This window comes from Staurois parvus, unplaced genomic scaffold (assembly GCF_062004578.1).
Source record: "Staurois parvus isolate SC_StPar_1 unplaced genomic scaffold, SC_StPar_1.0 ptg000234l, whole genome shotgun sequence".
NCBI classification, from domain to species: domain Eukaryota; kingdom Metazoa; phylum Chordata; class Amphibia; order Anura; family Ranidae; genus Staurois; species Staurois parvus.
This window is the reverse complement of record NW_028318030.1, coordinates 6,259,201-6,284,010: the sequence shown is the minus strand read 5'-3', so window position 1 is coordinate 6,284,010 and position 24,810 is coordinate 6,259,201. Positions and strand designations below refer to the sequence as shown.

Sequence of the window (24,810 nt, the reverse complement as noted above, 5' to 3'; positions counted from 1 at the left end):
TACAGTAATTATGTGATCTGTAAATATATATCCAACTAGACGCTGTCTGCAGCACTTTACTGAGAACCAAAAGTTCTTTCTGTCCCACAAAGAAGCTCATATCTTTTGTCCAAACAGTCTAGGAGTGTGAGTAAGGAAAGGTATGTGGGTCCTAATTACCCCCACATCAACCAGCGCTATCTAGAATGTCCATGAGCAGGATCTAGGCTAGAGAGCCTCAGCCAGCAGACCTGCCTTCTATAGGACACAGTGAACGGCTGCACTATTGGGGCTCAGTCACACGCAGGGCTGTGGATAAGGGGGTACCACCAGTCTTCCTGTATGGGGCCCATGCCAGCAGAGGGGCCCAGGCAGCTGGGTGAATCAGATGTGGGCAGGGAGATGATGTCAAGGCAGGAGGGCAATTACAGGCATACCCCCTGTATGGCTCTCTCAGCATTAGCTGTAAGCTGGCTTCTTCTCCTCTCCGCTCCTTCCAGCTGGCTTTCAGCTGCTGCATAGATAGCATTACAGGGGGTCGGTTCCACTAATTGCCCCCTTGCACACATTACCCTCCCTGTACACCATATGTTTCCCCCTGTGTGCCCCCACAAGACTGCTGGCTTCCCTCCTCTCCTTCCCATTGGCAGCTGCAGGCACACAGTAGGATCCTTCAGCATGGAGAATGTGGGAAAGGTCTGGTAAATATGTCACATTTACCAACCCCTTTCCTTCCTGAATGAATACAATGAGTGATTGGTACTGATCGCTCGCTGTGTTCATTCATAACTTAAGCATAGTAACCTGTGTTTTCTTGTGGGGAGGGGGTCCTGTCAGGGTGGTTGTATGGGGCCCCGTGGTTTCGAACAGCAGCCCTGGTCACACGTGAGGTGGAGGGGGGGGAATTAAAACCTAGCAGTTGAATCAGGGTTTTACTGCCCATCAACCGCTACCCGCTTTAGCTGCAGAGGCAGCAGTCAGGGGTGTATGCATCTGCGATGCTTTTGCAGCTGTGGTAGGAATTATAACCCCTGTACACCCACTGATCGCTACCCATTCAAGTGAATGTGGGTACTTGTGTGGAGTCCAAGGAGTTAAAGACGATGATAAGAAGGCATTACAACACTGCTAAAACTGCTCTCTGAAGAGAGATAGATAGATGGATCTTCAGAAAGCATCTCATGTGTGAATGAGTGCTTATGGTGACACTAGGAATGGTGTGGCAGTGATCAGGGACACTGGGACTAGTGTGGTTTTGATCAGGGACACTGGGACTAGTGTGGCAGTGATCAGGTAGACCAAGGGCGGACTGACCATTCCAACACTCGGGCATTGCCCGAGGGCCCGGGGTCAGTAGGAGGCCCCATGAAATGCCCATGGTACCTTTTATAGGCTTTTTTGGGTGTGCTTTCAGTGTGGGCAAGGACACAGGGGTCCCATGATCCCCTATTGCCCGGGCCCCATGAGTTGTCAGCCCGCCCCTGAGGTAGACTGTGACTGGTGTGGCGGGGATTAGGGACAATGGCTGGCGGCACTGACATACAGTGATATCAGAGCAGACGGCATTGTACATGATTACCACCATGCCAGTACAATGTCACCAGGGTGAAAGTATTGTAAATTTAAAAAAAAAAATAAATTACATTTTTAATCTTTTTTTTAGCATACTGTCATCAGACCAGTGCAGACACTATGCTACTGCTCGGAATTGTGGGGGGGAGGGGGGGTAGGAAGGTGAATCAGGGTTTTTTTTTTTTTTTTACACTCAATGACTGTTTAGGCAATCGACTCTAACATGGTTCAGCTGCAGTCATGAAGCCACTGTTTACCACTGCAGTTGTGATCAATCATGAATGAAAGCCTTTAGTTACTACTACTACTGCGAACGCTGTTTCTGATCACAGATCGCACCGCTGTGAGTGAGAAGTGGTCAAAAAGTAACCCCACTTTTGTGAAGAAAAAAGTCACCTCTGCTGGATCAATGCACATTGCAAGGATGGTAACAAACTTTGTTGCAGGCTCCTACCTACCCGTTTCTGCTGTACAGAAAAAGCTGGTTATTTGTGTTAATGTGCAGAGTGAATCTGAATGGAAGTGACTTTTTCATTATTAATCAGCTCATGCACTTGAAGTATCTTGTCAAAACTGACATTTTTGTTACAAATCCGATTCTCAGCACCCCTGTAACTTAGTGCAGACTTTTGGTAAAATCAGTGAGTCAATCGCACATACAGGAAATTACATTTCTGGGAACATATGAAGTATATTGATTTCAATCAGCAGACTAAAGCAGTGTGTACACACAGTACTTTTTTATTGTTCAACCAGATCCCCGAATCCACAAAAGCAATGTGGATGCAGGGATCTCCCCCACCACGCTATTGTATTCTGACAGGGGGACTCCACTTCTCCTGTCAGAATACACTGATCAGCACTGCAGCCATTGGCTGCAAGCGCTGATCAAATGGTGGTTTTCCAGAATGACTGCTCAACAGAAGTGGGCATCATTAGACCTGCTTCTGTTGAACAGACAGCAGTGCAATTGCACCAAAATTCAGCTGGTTCAGCAGGAACCAGATGAATTTCGGTACGTGTGTACTGGGCTTTATAGATTTTCATTGTGAGAAGAAACTATTATTATTATTATACAGGATTTATATAGCGCCAACAGTTTGCTCAGCGCTTTACAATATAATGGAAGACAATACAGCAACAATACAGTTCAATACAAGAGGGATAGGAGGGCCCTGCTCCTTGGAGCTTACAATCTAGGAGGGGGGGGCTAGTGGTACAAAAGGTAGTAACTGTGGGGGAGGGACTGGTAGGAAGAGTAGAAGATTCCATTATTAGCTGACGGCATGATAGGCTTCCCTGAAGAGATAGGTTTTCAGAGATCGCCTAAAAGTGAGCAGAGTAGGCGATAGTCTGATAAATTGGGGTAGAGAGTTCCAGAGGATGGGGGAAGCTCCGGAGAAGTCCTGGAGAGGAGCATGGAAGGAGGAGACAAGGGAGCTAGAGAGCAGGAGGTTGTGCGAGGAGCTAAGAGTACGGTTTGGGTGATATTTGGAGACAAGATCGGTGATGTAATTTGGGGCAGAGTTATAAATGGCTTTATATGTTATTGTTAATGTTTTGAATTGTATCCGTTGGGCAATGGGAAGCCAGTGGAGGGATTGGCAGAGAGGGGTGGCTGATACAGAACGGTTAGTAAGATGGATGAGTCTGGCAGCAGCATTCATGATAGACTGAAGAGGGGCTAGCCTGCGATGAGGTAGGCCAATGAGGAGGGAGTTACAAAAGGCAAGGTGAGAGATAACAAGGGAGTGAAAAAGTTGCTTAGTGGTTTCCGAGGTTAGGAACGGCCGTATCTTGGAGATGTTGCGGAGGTGAAGTCTACAAGATTTAGACAGCGATTGGATTTGGGGTTGAAAGGACAGATGGCAGTCTAGGATTGCACCTAGTACCCTGGCATGAGGGGAGGACTGATGATTGTGTTATTGATCGTGATGGAGATGTCAGGGGTGGGGGCATGGGCTGGAGGGAATACTAAGAGCTCAAGAAACGGAGAAAACCATTGTATGGCAATTCCAAGCAGGATGCAAAGCCTGTGTATGCAATGAATTAAGATGGTTTTTGTGTGTACATACACTATATTGCCAAAAGTATTGGGACACCTGCCTTTACACGCACATTAACTTTAATGGCATCCCAGTCTTAGTCCGTAGGGTTCAATATTGAGTTGGCCCACCTTATGCAGCTATAACAGCTTCAACTCTTCTGGGAAGGCTGTCCACAGGGTTTAGGAGTATCTATGGAAATGTTTGACCATTCTTCCAGAAGCGCATCTGTGAGGTCAGGCACTAATGTCGGATGAGAAGGCCTGGCTCGCAGTCTCCACTCTAATTCATCCCAACGGTGTTCTATCGGGTTGAGGTCAGGATTCTGCGCAGGCCAGTCAAGTTCCTCCATCTCAAACTCACTCATCCATGTCTTTACGGGCCTTGCATTGTGCACTGGTGCACAGACATGTTGGAACAGGAAGGGGCCATCCCCAAAATGTCTTGGTATGCTGAAGCCTTCAGAGTTCCCTTCACTGGAACTAAGGGGCCAAGCCCAACCTCTGAAAAACAACCTCACCATAATTCCCTCTCCACCAAACTTTACACTTGGCATAATGCAGTCAGGCAACTACCGTTCTCCTGGCAACCGCCAAACCCAGACACATCCATTAGATTGCCAGACAGAGAAACGTGATTCATCACTCCAGAGAACGTCTTCACTGCTCTAGAGTCCAGTGGCGGTGTGCTTTACACCACGGCATCCGACTCTTTGCATTGTACTTGGTGATGTAAGGCTTGAATGCAGCTGCTTGGCCATGGAAACCCATTCCATGAAGCTCTCTATGCACTGTTGTGCTAATCTGAAAGCCACATGAAGTTTGGAGGTCTTTAGCTGTTGAACCCGAAGACAGTTGGTGACTTCTGTGCACTGTGTGCTTCAGCATGCGCTGACCCCACTCTGTCATTTTACATGGCCTACCACTTCATGGCTGAGTTGTTGATGTTCCCAGTTGCTTCCACTTTGTTATAATACCACTAACAGCTGACTATGGAATATCCAGTAGCAAGGAAATTTCACAGATGGACTCATTTCACAGGTGGCAACCTATCATGGTACTAGGGGCGGACTGACCATTTGGAAACTCGGGCACTGCCTGAGGGCCTGGGGTCAGTAGGGGGCCCCATGAGATGCCCCTGGTACCTTTTTCATAGGCTTTTTTAAGTTTGGGCAAGGACACAGGGGCCCCATGATCCCCTATTGCCCGGGGGGCATCTGAGTTGTCAGTCCGCCCCTGCACGGTACCACACTTGAATTCACTGAGCTCCTGTAAGCAACCCATTCTTTCAAAAAATGTTTGTAGAAGCAGTCTGCATGCCTAGGTGCTTGATTGTATACACCTGTGGCCATGGAGGTGATTGGAACACCTGAATCTAATGACTTGGAGGGGTGTCCCAATACTATTGGCAATATAGTGTATATATTTTGAAAAGTTTGGTTGTTTTTTTCAACAAGGAAGGTCTCTTTTCCATGTATATCTAACACAGGATTTTATTATACTATAGATAAATGCATGATACACAAAATAGACCTGAGGATTATGCAGAATTAAGGAACATATACAGTGACTTTGCTATGACCAGCTGCCAGCAAGGCAAGAGATGGACACAAAATACCTCTCAGCACATTACTGTGTTGTCTAGGCTCTGGGTGGCAGCTGAGTCTTCAAATGACAGACCAATAAAATTCCCACTACCATGGGATCTGTGCCTTTTCTTCTCCAAGCACAGGCAGACAGAACTCCTTAAACACAGGCTGTCCACTTTTTCTCTTTTTTTGTGGTACAACTTCCTTTTCCGCAAAGGCAGTATTTAGAATTTGGAACTTTTACCTTGATGTGGAGTTTTGTATGTTAACAAAACAGTGGTGGATTGCTTGTTATACAAATGTTAAATGTGGGGACTAGGAGTGGACAGACAAGAAACATCTGTTTTATCTAAGAAGAATCCTTTAGTTTTTGTTTCAATGCCACAAAGGCGTCTGTTACACACTGCAGACCTCCCCAATTATTGCACAATATCTTATCTGAACATACCCTGCTCTGTGTATTTTCTAATTCCCCCACAAATGCATAAGAGTAACCTCAACAAAGCATTACGTTTATCCATGGAATAGCTTACGTCTGGCGTAAGTTGGCGGGCATAAACAAAGCATTCTTTTTTTTTTAATAAATCATGTGAATCTGCTTATATCTCTTTCAGACATATACTTGACAGATAATGTGGAGGATGCTAAAGGTGTTATGGTTGGAAAGAATGGGCCATATGCATTCCTTACCACAGTACAAACATTCTCTGCATGCCTAGCATGTGTGTGGTTTCTGAAAATTATTTTGATCTTGAGAAGCTAAACCGTTATAGTAGGGGAAGAGACAAAAAAAGCCAAAAAATAAAAGATAACTTCTAAAAAGCTGATAAAAGCAATTGATTCGTTTTTACATTTGCCATGGAGCTTAAAGTATATGTAAATCCTTACCTTGTAAAACAACCCATTCAGTTTAAAATAAAAACGGTAAGGTAAAACAATTGTGTATAGATCTAAAATAAAAAATTATAAATACCTTTCTCCCCATTTTTATAAGTGATCACATACCCTCTGTTCTCAGCTGCATAAGGAGCCAAGGGAGCAGAAACAGCAGCATACTGGTCTTCCCAGTGAATGGCTGTGCAAGGTGGGGGGAGGAGGGAGTGTCAGTACAAGTTTGAGCATTAGAAGAGAGCAGGCTGAGTTAGAGAACTGACCATGCTGTGCTCTCATGCTTAGTGTGGTCAGTTTTAGATAGGAATGCAGACGGACGGTCAGAAACACCAGGGATTTCACACAAAGAAGCAACAGAATACTTTTTCCTACAAGTACATGGTACAGCAGACACATAATCAGGAATATGAAATGTTGAGTTTACATATTCTTTAAAGTTTTCTGTTTATAAAGGTTGGTACATTTATCAGACAGATACAAATCTGTATTACCAATTACGCATTACTATCATACTAAGTGACATATCGGCATGGATGTCACTCCACTTTCTCAAACTCAATCTTTCCAAAACTGAGTTCCTAGTATTCCCTCCAGCCCATGCCCCCTCCCCTGACTTCTCCATCAAGATCAATGACACAAACATCAGTTCCTCCCCTCGTGCCAGGGTACTAGGTGTAATCCTAGACTCCCATCTGTCCTTTCAACCCCAAATCCAATCGCTGTCCAAATCTTGTAGACTTCACCTCTGCAACATCTCCAAGATATGCCCGTTCCTAACCTCAGAAATCACTAAGCAACTTATTCACTCCCTGGTTATCTCTCGCCTTGACTATTGTAACTCCCTCCTCATTGGCCTACCTCATCGCAGGCTAGCCCCTCTTCAGTCTATCATGAATGCTGCTGCCAGACTCATCCACCTTACTAACCATTCTGTATCTGCCACCCCTCTCTGCCAATCCCTCCACTGGCTTCCCATTGCCCAACGGATACAATTCAAAACACTAAAAATAACGTATAAAGCCATTTATAACTCTGCACCAAATTACATCACCAATCTTGTCTCCAAATATCACCCAAACCGTACTCTCCGCTCCTCGCACGACCTCCTGCTCTCTATCTCCCTTGTCTCCTCCTCCCATGCTAGTCTCCAGGACTTCTCCAGAGCTTCCCCATCCTCTGGAACTCTCTACCCCAATCTATCTGACTATCGCCTACTCTGCTCACTTTTAGGCGATCTCTGAAAACCTCTCTCTTCAGGGAAGCCTATCCTGCCCTCAGCTAATAATGGAATCTTCTACTCCTCCTACCAGTCCATCCCCCACGGTTACTACCTTTTGTACCACTAGCCCCTCCCTCCTAGATTGTAAGCTCCAAGGAGCAGGGCCCTCTTGTATTGAACTGTATTGTTGCTGTATTGTCTCCCTTTATATTGTAAAGAGCTGAGAAAAGTATTGGCGCTATATAAATCCTGTATAATAATAATAATAGTAATAAAGCAGTAAATGTGGCTTTCACCAAATATTCTCTGGTGGAGAATCAATTATTGTCATTTAAAACACATGGACTTGGAAGAGTCTCCATCAGAAATAGTTTGGGGAACCTTTAACCTTGCCAACTATGTAACTATTTGTGAAAGTCACATTCACTCCTTTATAAATAGAACCATGTGCGTCAAGGGAAAAAAAAAAATCACTTCAACCCTGCAATGCATGTAACATTTCCTGAAGTTGCATGTAGATAGGATTACCTGTTGATCTGCCAGAAATCCAGTTTGCTCTTAACTTGACAACATAATGCCTCTCTCAATCAGCCTTACCAACAAGACTTTCCCCATCCCACACATCACTCCAAATGTATATGCATTCATATTATTATCTGTTACTGGGAAAACAGTGCTGCTGCCTTGAGTCCCATGAGCCTGCCCACACACTGGGGTTGATTTACTAAAACTGGAGAGTGCAAAATCTGATGCAGCTTTGCATGGTAGCCAATCAGCTTCTAACTTCAGCTTGTTCAATTACATTTTGACAAAAAAAAACTGGAAGCTAATTGGTTTCTATGCAGAGCTGCACTAGATTTAACCCTCTCCAATTTTAGTAAATCAACCCCACTGTGTGTAGGGAAAGGTCTCTTGGCAGATGTAATTCTGTGGGCAATATGCCATTAGGAATGAGGTCTTAGCAACTGCCCCTGCAAGAATTTAACAAGCCTTGTGATAATGTCACAGGTAGTAATTCATTTGGTTTCTCACTACAGGAACACAGTTGAATTAAAGAAAAGATACATTATATAGGAGAGGTTTGGAGATAAATTTGGGTAGTTCCTGGATATACATTTTAACCACATGCCGCTCAGCCACTGTATAAATACGGCGGCAGGGTGGCACGGCTGGGCAAAACCACGTTTTAAAACGTGTGTTTTGTAAACAGGGAGTGGGTGCGCCGCCGCCCTACCTGTCCCGCCGATCACAGCCGCGGATGTCAGCCGCCGGGTCACAGCCAGTCCTTACCGGCTATGTCCCGGCGATCGGCGGCAATCCCTGACAGAGAGCACAGCTGCAGTAGCTGTGCTTTCTGTCAGTTCCCTGACAGCTCCAGAACAAGCTGATCGGGACAGAAGAGTTTATCTCTCCGGAGCAGCGGTGTCCTGTGCAGAACACATCCCCGCCCCCTAGTAAATCACTCCCCTCACACAGATAACCCTTTCCCTGAAAAATAAACTTAACCCATTCCTCCTCAGTGCCATTAGTACAGTGTCAGTGTTTTTTTTTTGCACTGATCACTGTATTGGTGTCACTGGGGATGTCAGTGACCCCAAGTCAGTACCCCCCAATGTCAGAATGTCTGCCACAGTCCCGCCATAAGTCACTGATTGCCGCCATAAGTCACTGATCGCCGCCATAAGTCGCTGATCGCCACCATTATTAGTATAAAAAAAAACTAAAAATCCCAGTATCTTTCCCGCCATTTGTAAACGCTATAACTTTCACGTAAACCAATTAATTTACACGGATTGGTTTTTTTTTTTAGCAAAGACATGTCGCAGAATGCATTTTGCCAGAAATTTATGACTAAATTTGATTTAATTTTTTTTTTACTGGACATGTTTTATAGCAAAAAGTCCAAAATATTGTTTTTTTTCCACAAAATTGTCAGCCTTTTTTTTTATAGCGCAAAAAATAAAAGCCGCACAGGCAATGAAATACCACCGAAAGAAAGCTCAATTTGTGGGAAAAAAAAGAATGTAAATTTCATTTATGTACCGTATTGCATGACCGCGCAATTGTCCGTTAAACTAGCGCAGCGCTGTATAGCAAAAAAATGGCGTAAATTGCAGTATCTATACCATAGTTTGTAGACGCTATAACTTCCACACAAAGCTATCAATATACACTTATTGGGATTTTTTTTACCATAAACATGTAGCAGAATACATTTTGGCCTAAATTTATAACTAACTTTGAGTTTACTATATATTTTTTATAGCTGAAAGTAAAAAATATAGTTTTTCTTCAAAATTTTTGGTCTTTTTTTGTTTATAGAGTGAAAAATAAAAAGCGCACAGGTGATCAAATACCACCGAAAGAAAGCTCTATTTGTGTGCCAAAAAAAGGCTGTAAATTTCGTTTGGAAGCAGCATTGCATGACCGCGCAATTATCAGTTAATTAGTGCAGCGCCGAGTAGCAAAAAGAGGCCTGGTCATTAAGGGGGGTAAATCCTCAGGAGCTCAAGTGGTTATTAACTACAGAGCTGTATTAGTTTTTGCCTTTAACTGCCTGGAGTCAAACTTTATTGATCCCCTGTTGTTCCACACTGTATCAAAACAAACATAACCAGTTGACATATAACACATGCCTAGCAACTGGTTGTGCTTATTTGAAAGATTCACAAAAACCTTTTTATTGAAGTAAAACCAAATTATATCTGAGCACCACAAACTGAAAATGTTATTTAATTCATTTTTAATATTCAAAGCAATCTCACACATTCAACCATGACTCCATGCCTTTTTTGTGTTGAGAAATCACTTTGAAATACATCCCACTAGCATTTCTAGATGTGGCAATCTTGAGTAAGGGCAGATGATTCATGTAGCATTTACTTACTGGAATCCATCTGCCCTTTGCTCAGGCATACAGGCAGGAGGGTGTGTTTAGTGGAGAAAGTTTCCCCTTCTCTCCTCCAGATGGAAGAAAAAGAAATGTCCATGAAGACTCCTGGGATGTATGACATCATTTTGCCTAGGCAAAAAACTAGGAAGCAACAGAAGAAATGTAAAAAGAAAAAAAAAAGTTTAAAACAAGTAAGTATAACATATATTCCTATCTATTTACTAATACAAGTAGCATAAGGATTACAAATATTTGATGTTGACTGAGAGAGTTTAGTTCCACTGTACCAAAGGCAATATATAGAATGACATATATGATGCGGTCTATCATTAGCATTAACAAAGCAGTCTTTGTATTTTGAGTCCCCCATAACTAAAGCTGGCCAAACACTAGTAGACTTTTAAGTGGACATTTGTATGAAAGTTTTGATGACTTCACAAATGTCATTCAAAAGTACTTCAAAATGTTATTTGCTTTTAACATCTGATTTTAGAACAAACGTAATTTCCCTAATGAAAACCACATTCACTGTTAGAAATTCAAGAAAAAATTTACCATACTGTTCCTTCAAATTTTCTTGTCACTGAAGTCAAAGACGAATGTTGATTTGACCCCACTAAAAATTCAAAAATCAAACAAACCTTACTGAAAAAAATAAAGCTGTTGATCCTGTTCTTTTTTAAGTTTTCTTTAACAACCAAGCTGTCCAGCAATCCAGAAAAAGAGGCCATTAGTTTAAGTCCGCATCTTGTGTGCCTGTGCAGGTGCATTTGCGCAGGCACAGCAGCCGGTCCATTTGAAAAGACTGCTGTACCTTCCAGAAATGCCCTTTTTTTTTAAAAAACAGCAGCACAGAACTGCATGGCACATCTGCTGCTTTTATTCAGTTTCAGTGGGGTTCTTTCCCCTCATTTTTTTCTCTTTTTCTACCCCCTTTTTATGCTATTTTTTGTAGACATTTATTATCTCCTCCTCCTGAAAATCAGATGTAAACTAAATTGCTATTAAAAAGAAAACTGCTCTTAAAAGAAAGCTATTGCAGCCAGCACATTTAAGGATTGGTAAGCTGCAATATATTATATTTTTCGTATTAGGTTTAATACCACTTTAAAAACAAACAAATGGCCACAATCTAGAACTGGCCTTAACAGCAAGGAGCACATGGAAGTATTGGTGCACCAAAAGGAAAATTCTGGTGCTGAAACCAAAAACGAAAATTCAAAATGCACTTGGCCGAAAACCAAAAACCGAAATGCGCAGTTTTTAAAAATGAATATATATTTTTTGGAAAAAAATACACTTTAATTAAAAAAACCAAAAAATAACCCAATATACCAGTATACCATAATTTTTTTGTAAAATATGAAAGAGGATGTTACGGCAAGTAAATAGATACCCAACATGTCACACTTTAAAATTGTGCACGCTCATAGAATAGAGTGAAACTGCAGTACTTAAAAATCTCCATGGGTGATGCTCTAAAAATTTCTACTGGTTAGCAGTGTAAAGTTACAGATGTCATCTAGTTCGAGAATTATTGCTCTTGCTCTGAAATTTGTGGCGATACCTCACATGTTCGGTTTGGACACCATTTACATATGTGGGCATGGCCTACGTATGTGTTCACCACTATGCACATGGGTGGACAGGGCACTTTAAACATTTTTTTAATTTATTTAATGGGTTTTTTTGTTTTTTTTTTGCACTGTCCCTTTAAAAATTTTTTAATCACCTTTATTCTTATCACAAGAAATGCATGCATCCCTTGTGATAGAAATAATTTGTGACAGGCCCTCTTTATGGAGAGATATGGTCAATAAGACCCCATATCTGAATTTGGATAAAAAAAAAGCATTGATCTAGAGCCTTAAAAAAATATGTCCAGAACCGGAAGTGACATCGCTCCGGTCCTCCAAGGGCATAGAGATGAGTGGAGGCCATCTTTCCTTCACTAATCTCTATGCCCAGCGTTAGGATCGTTTGGTGGTTTCTCAGGTAAGGCTGAGAAGTATTTTGCGGTGGCCAGGCAGGCGGCGGCGAGGGGTGGGTGGTGGTGAGGGGCAGGGTTTTTTCGGCACCTGTATTGGTGTTTTTTCAGCCGAAACATTTTGGCCACCAAAATTTCGGTGCATCCCTACATGGAAGGGTTACGCATGTCAACAACAAAAGAGAAAAATGCCCAGCTCAACTTACCGACTAGCCTGCAACCAACCGAATTGTCCCGTTTAACAGTTTGCATTAAAAACAGGGGTTTACTTTGCACACATTTACAAATACATGTGTAAGCTTCATGGCATCCGAATGTTCTGCAGTTCCTAACCCTATAAATACCACTTTAAGAAAAATTTGTACAAAGAGGGACATCAAATATACTGAAATATAGATTTATTGCTCACATATACGTTAATCTTCTTTAATGCAAATATAGTTTATGATTTTATGTGGGACATAAATTTACAATGCTGGGAATGTTGTTATCTATGCTGCATCACATCTATACCTTTAAACACCAGGATCAATAAAAGAGTTACTCAGCAAAGTACATCTGGTTCTACGGTTCCTTTCTCATTAGAACGTACAATTTCACATTATGAAAGATGCATGCTTAATCTAAACTAAAGCATTGCATTCAGCATAATCTTGAAAAGTTTCTCAGGGAACTCAAGACACATCCAAAAAACTTGGATACGCACATCCTGTTCAGTGCCAATCAAATTTATCATTCATGTAGTCATATTTCACTTAGGAAGCATCCATCTTTTGTCCAAAGCTGCCAAAATTATTTTGACTCAAACTCTGAAACTGTATTTAATATGCTCATCGAAGTCACTAAAGAATGACTCAGATAGCAGGAACTTGTGTGAGGATGGCTGAAAATGTATGCTAAGCTTCTTCCTGACTGAGTAGGATGTGAATCAGTAGTTTGTGACAAATTTCTGCTTGCTCTTCCTATATAATGCTATGTTGTGGCTAGGTCAATCTACAAGAGGGTAAAAGTTATTTCCTGTAGCCTTTCCTAAAATTGCTTGACAGGAAAAAGTCAATTTGTTGTTATCTTGTTAATAATTAGTAGCTCTGTTGTGACCCATTGACCTTTTACATTACTGGTGTGATCAGCCATTACTCACTGGTATTAGGGCTTTACAATCACTGCCACAGTTAGCCCATGACCCACCGCATTAGAGCTTTACAATCACTGTCAGTTAGCCCATGACCCACTGGTATTAGGGCTTTAAAAACACTGCCACAGTTAGCCCATGATCCACTGCATTAGAGCTTTACAATCACTGCCACAGTTAGCCCATGATCCACCGCATTAGAGCTTTACAATCACTGCCACAGTTAGCCCATGATCCACCGCATTAGAGCTTTACAATCACTGCCACAGTTAGCCCATGACCCACCGCATTAGAGCTTTACAATCACTGTCACAGTTATCCCATGACCCACCGCATTAGAACTTTACAATCACTGTCAGTTAGCCCATGACCCACTGGTATTAGAGCTTTACAATCACTGCCACAGTTAGCCCATGACCCACCGCATTAGAGCTTTACAATCACTGTCAGTTAGCCCATGACCCACTGGTATTAGGGCTTTAAAATCACTGCCACAGTTAGCCTATGATCCACCGCATTAGAGCTTTACAATCACTGCCACAACTAGCCCGTGACCCACTGGTATTAGGGCTTTACAATCACTGTCACAGTTAGCCCCTGAGCCACTGCATTAGAGCTTTACAATCACTGTCACTTTTAGCCCATGACCCATTGGTATTAGGGCTTTACAATCACTGTCACAGTTCGCCCCTGAGCCACCGCATTAGAGCTTTACAATCACTGTCACAGTTAGCCCATGACCCACTGGTATTAGGACTTTACAATCACTGTCACAGTTAGCCCCTGAGCCACCGCATTAGAGCTTTACAAATCACTGTCACTGTTAGCCCATGACCCACCGCATTAGAGTTTTACAATAACTGTCACAGTCAGCCCATGACTCACTGGTATTAGGGCTTTACAATTACTGCCACAGTTAGCCCCTGAGCTACCGCATTATTGTTTTACAATCACTGCCACAGTTAGCCCCTGAGCTACCGCATTGTTTTACAATCACTGTCACAGTTAGCCCATGACACATCGGTATTAGGCTTTTGCAATCATTGCCACATCCCATGACCCACCGGTATTAGGGCTTTACAATCACTACTAAGTCAGTTCACGACCCACCGTATTAGTGCTTTACAATTACTACGAAGTCAGTCCACGACCCACCGGTATTAGAGCTTTAACATTACTACTACAGTCAATCTGTGGCCCATTGGTATTAGAGCTTTACAATCACTGCCACAGTTAACCAATGACCCACTGGTATTAGAGCTTTACAATCACTGCCACAGTTAGCCAATGACCCACTGGTATTAGAGCTTTACAATCACTGCCACAGTTAGCCAATGACCCACTGGTATTAGAGCTTTAATATTACTGCTAAACACAGTCCATGACCCACCAGTATTAGAGCTTTAACTTTACTGCTACAGTCAATCCAATGCCCACTACTATTAGAGCTTTGAAATCACTGCTATGTCAATCCACGACCAATTGCTATTACAGCTTTACTATCACTGTTATGTCAGTCCATGGCCCACTGGTATTAGAGCTTTACAACCACTGCTACATTCACTTCATGGCCCACTGCTATTAGAGCTATACAATCACTGTTGTGTCAGTCCGTGACCCACTAATATTAGAACTTTACAATCACTACTAAGTCAGTCCGTGATTCACTAATATTAGAGCTTTACAATCACTACTAAGTCAGCCCGTGATTCACTGGTATTAGAGCTGTACAATCACGGTTATGACAGTCTATGGCCCACTGGTATTAGATCTTTACAATCACGGCTACAGTCAGTCCATGATGCAGCAATGAAGTACCAGCATTGTTAGCCTTATGCATAGCCCCTATCCCTGTCTGCCAAATCTCCATCCTTTTCTGTCGCGCTCATTTCCATGCAAACAATGTTGCTGCCTTGACTCTAAAAGTCCTGCTCTACACCATTTGTAGGGAAAGAATTCTTGGGAGATGCAATTTTGGGGATGTGCCTAAGTTAATAAGAACTGTGCTCTCAGCAGCTGCCCATGCCAGAATTTTAGAAGCCTGGTGATGATGGAACCTGGAGTACTAAAAGCTACAAGGTAAAAGAAAATAATACAGGGAAATTCTCTATATATGGAGGTTTGGGTTAAATGTGGGTAGTGCCCTTTTAAAATTGCATAGTTTATAATATATTAAGTAGCTGCCCTTTTTAACCACTTGCCTACCGGGCACTTTTACCCCTTTCCTCCCCAGACCAATTTTCAGCTTTCAGCACTCTCATACTTTGAACGACAACTGTGCGGTCATGAAGCGCTGTACCCAAACTAAATTTTTATCTTTTTTTGAGACAGATAGAGCTTTCTTTTGGTGGTATTTAATCACCACTGGGGTTTTTATTTTTTGCTAAACAAACTAAAAAAGACCAAAATTCTGAAAAATTAAAAAAGTTTTTTTTTCAGTTTCTGTTATTAAGTTTTGTAAATAAGTAATTTTTCTCCTTCACTGATGGGCATTGATAGGCTGCACTGATGGGCAACACTGCTGCTGCACTGACAGGTGGCACTGATGGGCAATGTTAGGCAGCACGAATGGGCAACTTTAGGCAGCACTGATGGGCACTGTTAGGTGGCGCTGATGGGCAGAACTGATGGGCATTGATAGGTGGCACTGATGGGCACTGTTAGGCAGCACTGATGGACACTGTTAGGCGACACTGATGGGCATTGATAGATGGCACTGATGGACACTGTTATGAGGCGCTGATTCAACTGATGGGCACTGATTCAACTGATGGGCACTTATTGCCGGCACTACTGGCTGCATTGATGGGGCTATACTGATCACCAGGACACGGATGATAAGTGCCCTGATAATCAGTGTAGGTGTCCCACTGCGAAATGCCCCTTACCGGATTTCCTCTCCTCATGCGCTGTCAGCGTAACCGTCATTTCCTGTTTACTCGGTGATTAGCTATAATTAGACACAGCTGGTCACATGGTAAAAACAGCTGTGATTGGCCCGTTCCTTAGTCATGTGATCAGCTGTGTCCGAAGGACAGACAGATCACAGATGGCACGCGGGGGATGTGGTTCTGGGAGGATGTCCATGGACCCCCTCCCAGAACTAGCCAACCGCTCTGTAGCTATAGCGCAGTAGGGAACCTGTTAATAATGTATAAATTACAAGGCATTATTTGCCCACAGCACAAAGCAGTCATGTGCACCCAAAGTAATACCCAAATGCATTTAGTAAGCTGTATTTACACTCTCCGGCCACTTTACTAGGTAAACAATCAGCCAATCACATGGCAGAAATTTAATGCATTTAGGCATCTAGATGTGGTGAAGTTGACTTGCTGAAGTTCAAACTGAGCATCAGAATGGGAAAGAAAGGGGATTTAAGTGACTTTGAATGTGGTATGGTTGTTGGTGCCAGACAGGCTGGTCTGAGTATTTAAAAAACGTCTCATCTACAGGGATTTTCACGCACAATCATCTCTAGGCTCTACAGAGAATGGTCCGAAAAAGAGAAAATATCTAGTGAGCAGCAGTTGTGTGGACGAAAATGCCTTGTTGATGTCAGAGGAGAATGGCCAGGCTGGTTGCTGCAACATTCAGATGGTAGGGTCAGATTTTGGTAACCAACATGAAAGCATGGATCCATCCTGCTGTGTCAACAGTTCAGGCTGGTGGTGGTGTAATGGTGTGAGGGATATTTTCTTGACGCTAGTAATGTGTACCTAATAATGTGGCCGGTAAGTATGTTCATGATACAGCAGTATATGGATATGCAACTAAAAAATGATTTTCTTAATTCAGAAAACTAGGAATAAGTACAGTGGGGATCGAAAGTTTGGGCACCCCAGCTAAACATTTGTATTAATGTGCATAAAGAAGCCAAGGAAAGATGAAAAAATCTCCAAAAGGCATCAAATTACAGATTAGACATTCTTATAATAGGTCAACAAAAGTTAGATTTTATTTCCATCATTTACACTTTCAAAATAACAGAAAACAAAAAAATTGCGTCTGCAAAAGTTTGGGCACTCTGCAGAGTAATATCTTGTACTGCCCCCTTTGGCAAGTATCACAGCTTGTAAACGCTTTTTGTAGCTAGCCAAGAGTCTTTCAATTCTTGTTTGAGGTATCTTTGCCCATTCTTCCTTACAAAAGTCTTCCAGTTTTTTGAGATTTCTGGGCTGTCTGTCACGCACTGCTCTTTTAAGGTCTATCCATAGATTTTCAATTATGTTGAGGTCAGGAGATTGTGAAGGCCATGGTAAAACCTTCAGTTTACGCCTCTTGATGTAATCCCCCGTGGATTTCGAGGTGTGTTTAGGATCATTATCCATTTGTAGAAGCCATCCTCTCTTTAACTTCAGCTTTTTCAAAGATGGCATCAAGTTACCATCCAAAATTTGCTGAAATTTTATTGAATCCATTTTTCCTTCTACTCGTGAGATGTTCCCTGTGCCACTGGCTGCAACACAACCCCAAAGCATGATTGATCCAACCCCATGCTTAACAGTTGAACAGAGGTTCTCTTCATTAAATTCTGTGCCCCTTCTTCTCCAAACGTACCTATGCTCATTCCGGCCAAAAAGTTCAATTTTAACCTCATCGGTCCACAGAACTTGTTTCCAAAATGCATCAGGCTTGTCTATATGTTCATTTGCAAAGTTCAAACAATGATTTTTGTGGTGAGGACGTAGAAGAGGTTTTCTTCTGATGACTCTTCCATGAAGACCATATTTGTACAAGTATCTCTTTATAGTGGAATAGTGTACCACAACTCCAGTGTCTGCCAGATCTTTCTGGAGGGATCGTGCAGTCAAACGTGGGTTTTGAATTGTTTTTCTCACAATCCTGCAAGCTGTTCTGTCTGATATTTTTCTTGGTCTTCCAGATGTTGCTTTAACTTCCACTGTTCCTGATGACTGCCATTTCTTAATTACATTCCAAACAGAGGATATTGACATCTGAAAACGCTTTGCTATCTTCTTATAGCCTTCTCCAGCTTTGTGAGCGTCAACTATTTTCAGTTTCAGTTTTCTAGACAACTGCTTAGAAGAACCCATGGTGCTGATTGTTGGGGCAAGGTCAGATGAGTCTGGGCATTTAAAACCTTTGAGATTGACATCACCTGGTCTTCCCAGACGATGATTGAGAACAATCCAGGACACTGGCAGGTCTTAGCTTGGCAAAGGGGGCAGTGCATTCTATAAATTCTGCAGGGTGCCCAAACTTTTGCAAACACCATTTTTTTGTTTTCTGTTATTTTGAAAGTGTAAATGATGGAAATAAAATCTAACTTTTGTTGACATATTATAAGAATGTCTAATCTGTAATTTGATGCCTTTTGGAGATTTTTCCATCTTTCCTTGGCTTCTTTATGCACATTAATACAAATTTTTACCTGGGGTGCCCAAACTTTTGATCCCCACTGTATACAGGGATATGGAAACACACACACATATTGGTTGAACTGGAAGGACCTGTGTCTTCATTCAACCTTACCAACTATGTTGCTATTAATAACATAATGATGATGGTGTTCTTCCAGATAGTAAACATTGCATTTCAGCCCATAAAATGGGTGTCTAAGCATGGTTTGAGGTAGAAAACAGCATTCCATTATAAACATATTGCAAGGACATAAAGCATAGGCAAATGACATCATCCATCTAGTCCATATCTGTATAACAGAGGTCCAAAGGGCCAGTTCAATGTCCTTCAGACCTTGAATCGGCCAGGCTGTGGCTGTTGGGAGAAGAAAATCCCCCCCCCCCCCCACGTCATTCATCAGTTGGAGTACAGACTGAACCCCTCCCCCCAGTGGGAGAAAAAATATCCCAAGATTGATAAGCAGTGGGAGTCAAAAAGGGTCCAGCAACTGTATTTAGCGGACAGGGGAATCATTTCCCATCACTGGTATCAGTGGAAGGAATAGTGGAAGGAATAGTGCTTAAGGCAAGCAAACGGCCACATACAGTTTGGGGACCACTTCTCTACGGTCTATGGTCAGAATGGTTTTTATGGTATATGTCAATGTTTCAATATGAAAACTGTTATTTCTGATTGTTTTTTTAATGGCTTACACTATCAACAGACAAGCGAATACATACACAGATATTGTCCTGTTCCAAAGATTCATTAAGTACCAAAGCAGAGATTAGGATGTCAAAATTAGAGAACAGACTTTTAAAAAACAGCTGCAATGCTAGCTCTTATGTTTCTATCTTGCCACATTCTCTCTATTGTAAACTCTCACTCCTCTATCCATGCACCTCAATATCTCCTTCCTTCTTACCCTCTCAGAACAAGTTGTGAAATATGTTAATCATGGACTTAGTAGTCATCAATGGCAGCCTCCATGTTTGCTTCTGGAAAAATTTAATGGCAACTTTGACATGAAAGAACAGAATTCATGGACCAGGTAGAGTCAACTGCCTATGCCAGCATCACCATCTACATGTGATATTAGCAAGTAACATTTTTGAACTAATCATTAGTTATGAGCAGGGGCAGACTGACCATTTGGAAACTCGGGCACTGCCCGAGGGCACGGGGCCAGTAGGGGGCCCCATGAGATGCCCTTGGTACCTTTTTCATAGGCTTTTTTGAGTTTGGGCAAGGATACAGGGGCCCCATGATCCCCTATTGCCCGGGGGCCCCATGAGTTGTCAGTCCGCCCCTGGTTATGAGTAACCATACTAGTGTTCACTATACAGTACTGGGAATATTCTCTTTTCTTCCAAACATTTGCGATTTTATTTCTGCTTATTTATACCCTCTACATTTTATTTCCATCCCTTTAATCCATTTCTAGTAAGATGGTATGAATGTATTAATTAAATTCATATAAAATACAAAAAAGAAACTCAAATTCTTTGGGAAAGTCAAAGATTATCCATACAATATAATAAGTAGTCAGTTAAGCTTGGTTCACACTGCTGCAACATAGGATCTGTCTTGTGAAATTCAATGTTTCCCAATGAGAGCCATCTTAACCGTTTCAATACCGTGCAATTTTACACCTTCCTGCCCAGGCCAGTTTTCAGGTTTCAGCGCTCTCACACTTTGAATGACAATTGCGCGGTCATACAACATTGTACCCAAACTAAAATTTTATCATTTTCTTCACACAACTAGAGCTTTCTTTTGGTGGTATTTAATCACTGCTGGGGTTTTTATTTTTTGCTAAATTAACAAAAAAAGACCAAATATTTTGAAAAAAAAACACATTTTTCTTTGTTTCTGTTATAAAAGTTTACAAATAAATAATTGTTCTTCATAAATTTAGGCCGAAATGTATTCTGCTACATGTCTTTGGTGAAAATAACCCAACTTAGGATGTATTATTTAGTTTGTAGGAAAGTTATAGAGTTCACAAACTATGGTATAGATCTGAATATTGATCAATCCTGAAGTACTGACGGCCAATCTAATTTCTTGAGGTCCAAGAATGTCAGAACAGTACAGATATCCCCCAAATGACCCCTTTTTGCAGAGTAGACAGTCCGACGTACTTCATAAGAGGCATGGCGAGTTTTTTGAAGTTGTATTTTTTTGTCGTAATTTTTCAGAAAATGAAAAAATTAAAAAAACTATTTTCACTATTTTTTTTTTTACATACTGTCACCAGTGCAGTACAGCATCATCATATAACTGGCATGGCAGTGAACAGGGACACTGACTGGTGACAGTATGAAAAAAAAAAATATTTTTTTTTTTTTTTTTTTTTTTTTTATTATATTTAATTTTTTATTACATTTTTTTTTTTTTTTAAGATTTTTTTTTCATATTTTACTTTGACCAAAGTAGTGCAATGTTACCATAGTAACATTGTACTACTTTGGGGAAGTGATCAGTATTTTTTTTTTTTTTTTTACACAATTTGCTTATAGCAAAGAATTACTTTGCTATAAGCAAGCATTTACCTGAATGAAATCGATTCATTCAGCTTTTTTTTTTTTTTTTTTTTTTTTTGTGCTTAGCTGTGATTTGGTCACAGCTAATCACATGACATGTGCATGTGATTAGCTGTGACCATTCACAGCTAGGCACTAGTATACAATGGATGGCATCATGAATGAAGTCATCCATTGTATACAACTGTCATGTGACCTGCTGTGATTGGTCACAGCAGGTCACATGGTACCAGCAACGGGAGTCGGTACTCGGATCTGTCATCGGCCGTGTCCGAGGTGCACGGCCGCTGACAGATCGCACTGCTGCGCCGCTCTGCATTAGCGCAAACGGCGCATGTGCGGGAGCATGCCAAATGGCGTGCACCCGGAATGCAGGGACACAATTGAAGCCGCCAAAACGGCCATTGGCCGGGCGGCTAATGGTTAACTGATACTACACAAGTCACTCTGACTTTAGAAAAGGTTCCTGCACTACTTCAATGCCACAGAGAAAAGTCACTTCAAAGTTGTATCAAAGTCGGACTACAAAGTTGCACTGAAAGTCACGCGGCTTTGGAGTTGGGTTAGTGTGAACCGAGCCTTACAGCAAATTATTATGTTTACCACATAATAATTTGCTTTAAAAAACAAAACAAAAACCATGACATACAATATATCAATCATAACAAACATTAACCAGAATGTGAAGCAAAGCGCTAAATCTATCAGCACTTCCTAATGGTTAGGAAATAGCAATAGTATAGATGTTACAAAATATATAAATTGTTCAAGAGGAAGTTCATGTCCCATTAATGTTCAGGTATGTACAGAAATGGAACTTTTTCATCAGGAATAATTCTATTTCTCTCCCAGGTCATAATTTTCTTTTACGTCATCTGATGCTTTTTTAAGCTTTAATAAAGCTTGGCAGATGCCCTGTGTTGATTTTCTATTTGTTTTAAAGGGATCCAGTAGAACCCCGGCTCAGTAATACCCCCACTCAGCAGATCCCCAGCTCCATAGTACCCCTGTTCAGCATTGGTACCCTCATTTAGCAGTTTCCCAGCTTACTAGTACCCTCACTTAGCAGATCCCCTGCTCAGTAGTACTCCCAACTCTGTTGATGCCTGACTCAGTAGTACCCCCAGCTCTGCTGATCCCCTAGTAGTAACCCCCTGCGCTGCTGATCCTCCATTCAATAGAATCCCCCAGCTCTGCTGGTTCTCTGGTTTACTGAGCCTCCTCTCTCTCCAGTCCCCTCACCTCCCACTATAGTGCTCCCATGCTGTACACCACATGCTAGTTTCTACTGCCATGGTCTGTCAGCTCTGCTGACCTTCTGCTGCTCAGTCCTCCCTCTCCGGTCCCCACTCACCTTCCACTACCATGTGTGCCGTTTGCTAGTTGCTCCACTCTAGTGTGGACCCTGCTCACTTTTCTGCTGCTCCACACTGCACACCAGAGTGTGCACCAGACACTCCCAGAATACATGATTCGGAAGTGACTGCTGATGATGTCTTTCTGGTTTACTTGGTCTCCCAGTGCATCCTGGGATATCTCATACTTTGAATACCTCAAAAACAAAGCAAAGCTAAAGCTGAATAAAAGCCTCTCGAAAGCTGCAGGTGCTGAAGTGAACTTTGTCATAGACTTCTATGGAGGCCTCAAAGACGCCTTGAAGCACCGTGAAAGAGACATGGGTTATAATTTTGGAAGTGAAGCAAAGCAAAAGCAACATGTAAACAGGAATGTAAGCTAACCATTTTATTTAGTAACCGGGGCTTTGATTGGCATTGGACACGCTTTTTTAAAGCACTCTGAATTCTACATTTTGAAGCAAGTTTAAACAAGCACTTAATGTTACACTTTCAGCACGTGTGTGTGTGTCCCCTTATGTTCCATAGTGCTGCAGAATATGTTGGCCTTACATAAATCAATACTAGAATAGTAGTTACCTGACACAGCAGGGCAATGATGCGACCTTTGAAGTGCAAACATGTTGTCATAGAGCATGCATAGTAGAATCACCTCTTACTCACTTGTACAGTTTCCTGCAGGGCTAGCAATTCTAGATCCTTTTCTTCCAACAACAGGCGTACACTACACTCCAGATGTGCATAAGGGTGTGAATGGCCATCCTGTCTGTAAGACAATGTGACAAAACATAGACGTGTCAAGTCAACTTCCTATTTAAACTACTAGCATAGATAGGTAGAACAACAGAAAAACAACAAAAACAGATGGTTTACATAAATCAATCCAACCCTGCATTAACCCCTCACCCTGGTCTTACAATCATAAATCTCTTTGGCTGCGTACTTGGGTTTGACCTCAGAGTGTGAGATGCTTTGCTGACTAAACATTATACATACAGAGCAATCAAGGTCGGAGAAGAATGGGGGCTGTTTTCTGCAGTTTTCCTTCGCTGCAGATTACAAGACTACTTGTGGTTTGAAGCAGTGATTAAGTTTCAGGATTACTTTTATGTTGTGTTGAAGGATTTGTTCTGCTCTTTGTTAAACAATGCATATTTGTATTTCCCAAATGTTCCAACATGCAAATGCTTGCCATGTGAACTGGATAAGTGAATTCAAGTCATGTTGATGTGAAAGAACATGACAAGGATAAAACATCTCCGTATGAATCTATTTTGCCAGAAATTGTTAAAGGTCTCTATAGCTTGAAGGAAAAGATGACTAATACATATAACTACTACAGTATACATCTAAGAGGTGTCATTGCATAGTTTCATTTATTAAAGAATTATGGGTGGCACTGCACATGGGGGTGCATACTACAAAGATAAACATTGGAGTTTGTTATAGCCCACCCAGTGTTAATGAGCAGGTGGAGACTCAGCTCCTTGCACAGATCAAAAGGGCTGGGACAGTGATAATAATGGGGGATTTTAACTACCCTGAAATTTACTGGAGTAATGGCACTACAGGAACAGGTAAAGGAAAAACATTTATAAACCTACTACAGGACAATTTTATGGTACAGTTCATAGAGGCCCCAACTAGGAATGATGCTCTGCTGGACCTGTTAATCTCAAGCCATGCAGAGCTTATTGCTAATGTCCATATATAAGAACATCTGGGTAGCATTGACCATAAACTGGGAGAGAATATTGGCATTGATGAACACAACATTCGCATTGATGAACACAACACAGAAATGGGAGCTCTTCAAAAAGACTGTATGTGAACACACTGCAAAATATATTTCCATGGGCAACAAAGAACATAACAGAATATGTAAAAAGGAAATCAAGGTCGCAAAAATTAAATACAAACGACAGATTTCAAAAGATAGCAGGACAAACCCCCAAAAATTCTTCAAATATATTAATAGTAAAAAGGTCAGGTCTGAGCATCTAGGCCCTTTACAAAATAATCTAGAGTGGGTGACTGGGGACAAAGAGAAGGCAAAATTATTAAATACCTTCTTTAGCTCTGTGTATACAAAGAAGCATTGGGGAGCTCTTGACCATAATAGGCATTATATTGACACAGCCCCAGATGATACACATTGGCTCACATCTGATATGATCCTGAAATACTTAGACAGAATAAAGGTGATAAAAAAAAACAAAAAACACCTGGATGGCATACA

The 24,810-nt window shown here is 41.7% G+C and overlaps 1 protein-coding gene and 1 long non-coding RNA gene across 6 annotated transcripts in view; one reads left to right on the top strand and one right to left on the bottom strand.

Moving 5' to 3' along the window:
• LOC149460168 (sperm flagella and cilia-associated protein 1-like) overlaps nt 1-24,810 on the bottom strand; it is an 85,731-nt gene that overhangs the window by 548 nt on the left and 60,373 nt on the right. For all 4 annotated transcript variants that reach the window (XM_089680038.1, XM_089680040.1, XM_089680039.1 and 1 more), the window contains exon 6: nt 23,235-23,337. In XM_089680038.1, the coding sequence (XP_089536164.1) occupies nt 23,235-23,337 (103 nt within the window). The remainder of the gene's footprint in view (nt 1-23,234; nt 23,338-24,810) is intronic.
• Nucleotides 1-24,810, top strand: part of LOC149460169 (uncharacterized) — a 97,487-nt gene that overhangs the window by 33,419 nt on the left and 39,258 nt on the right. The window lies entirely within an intron of this gene.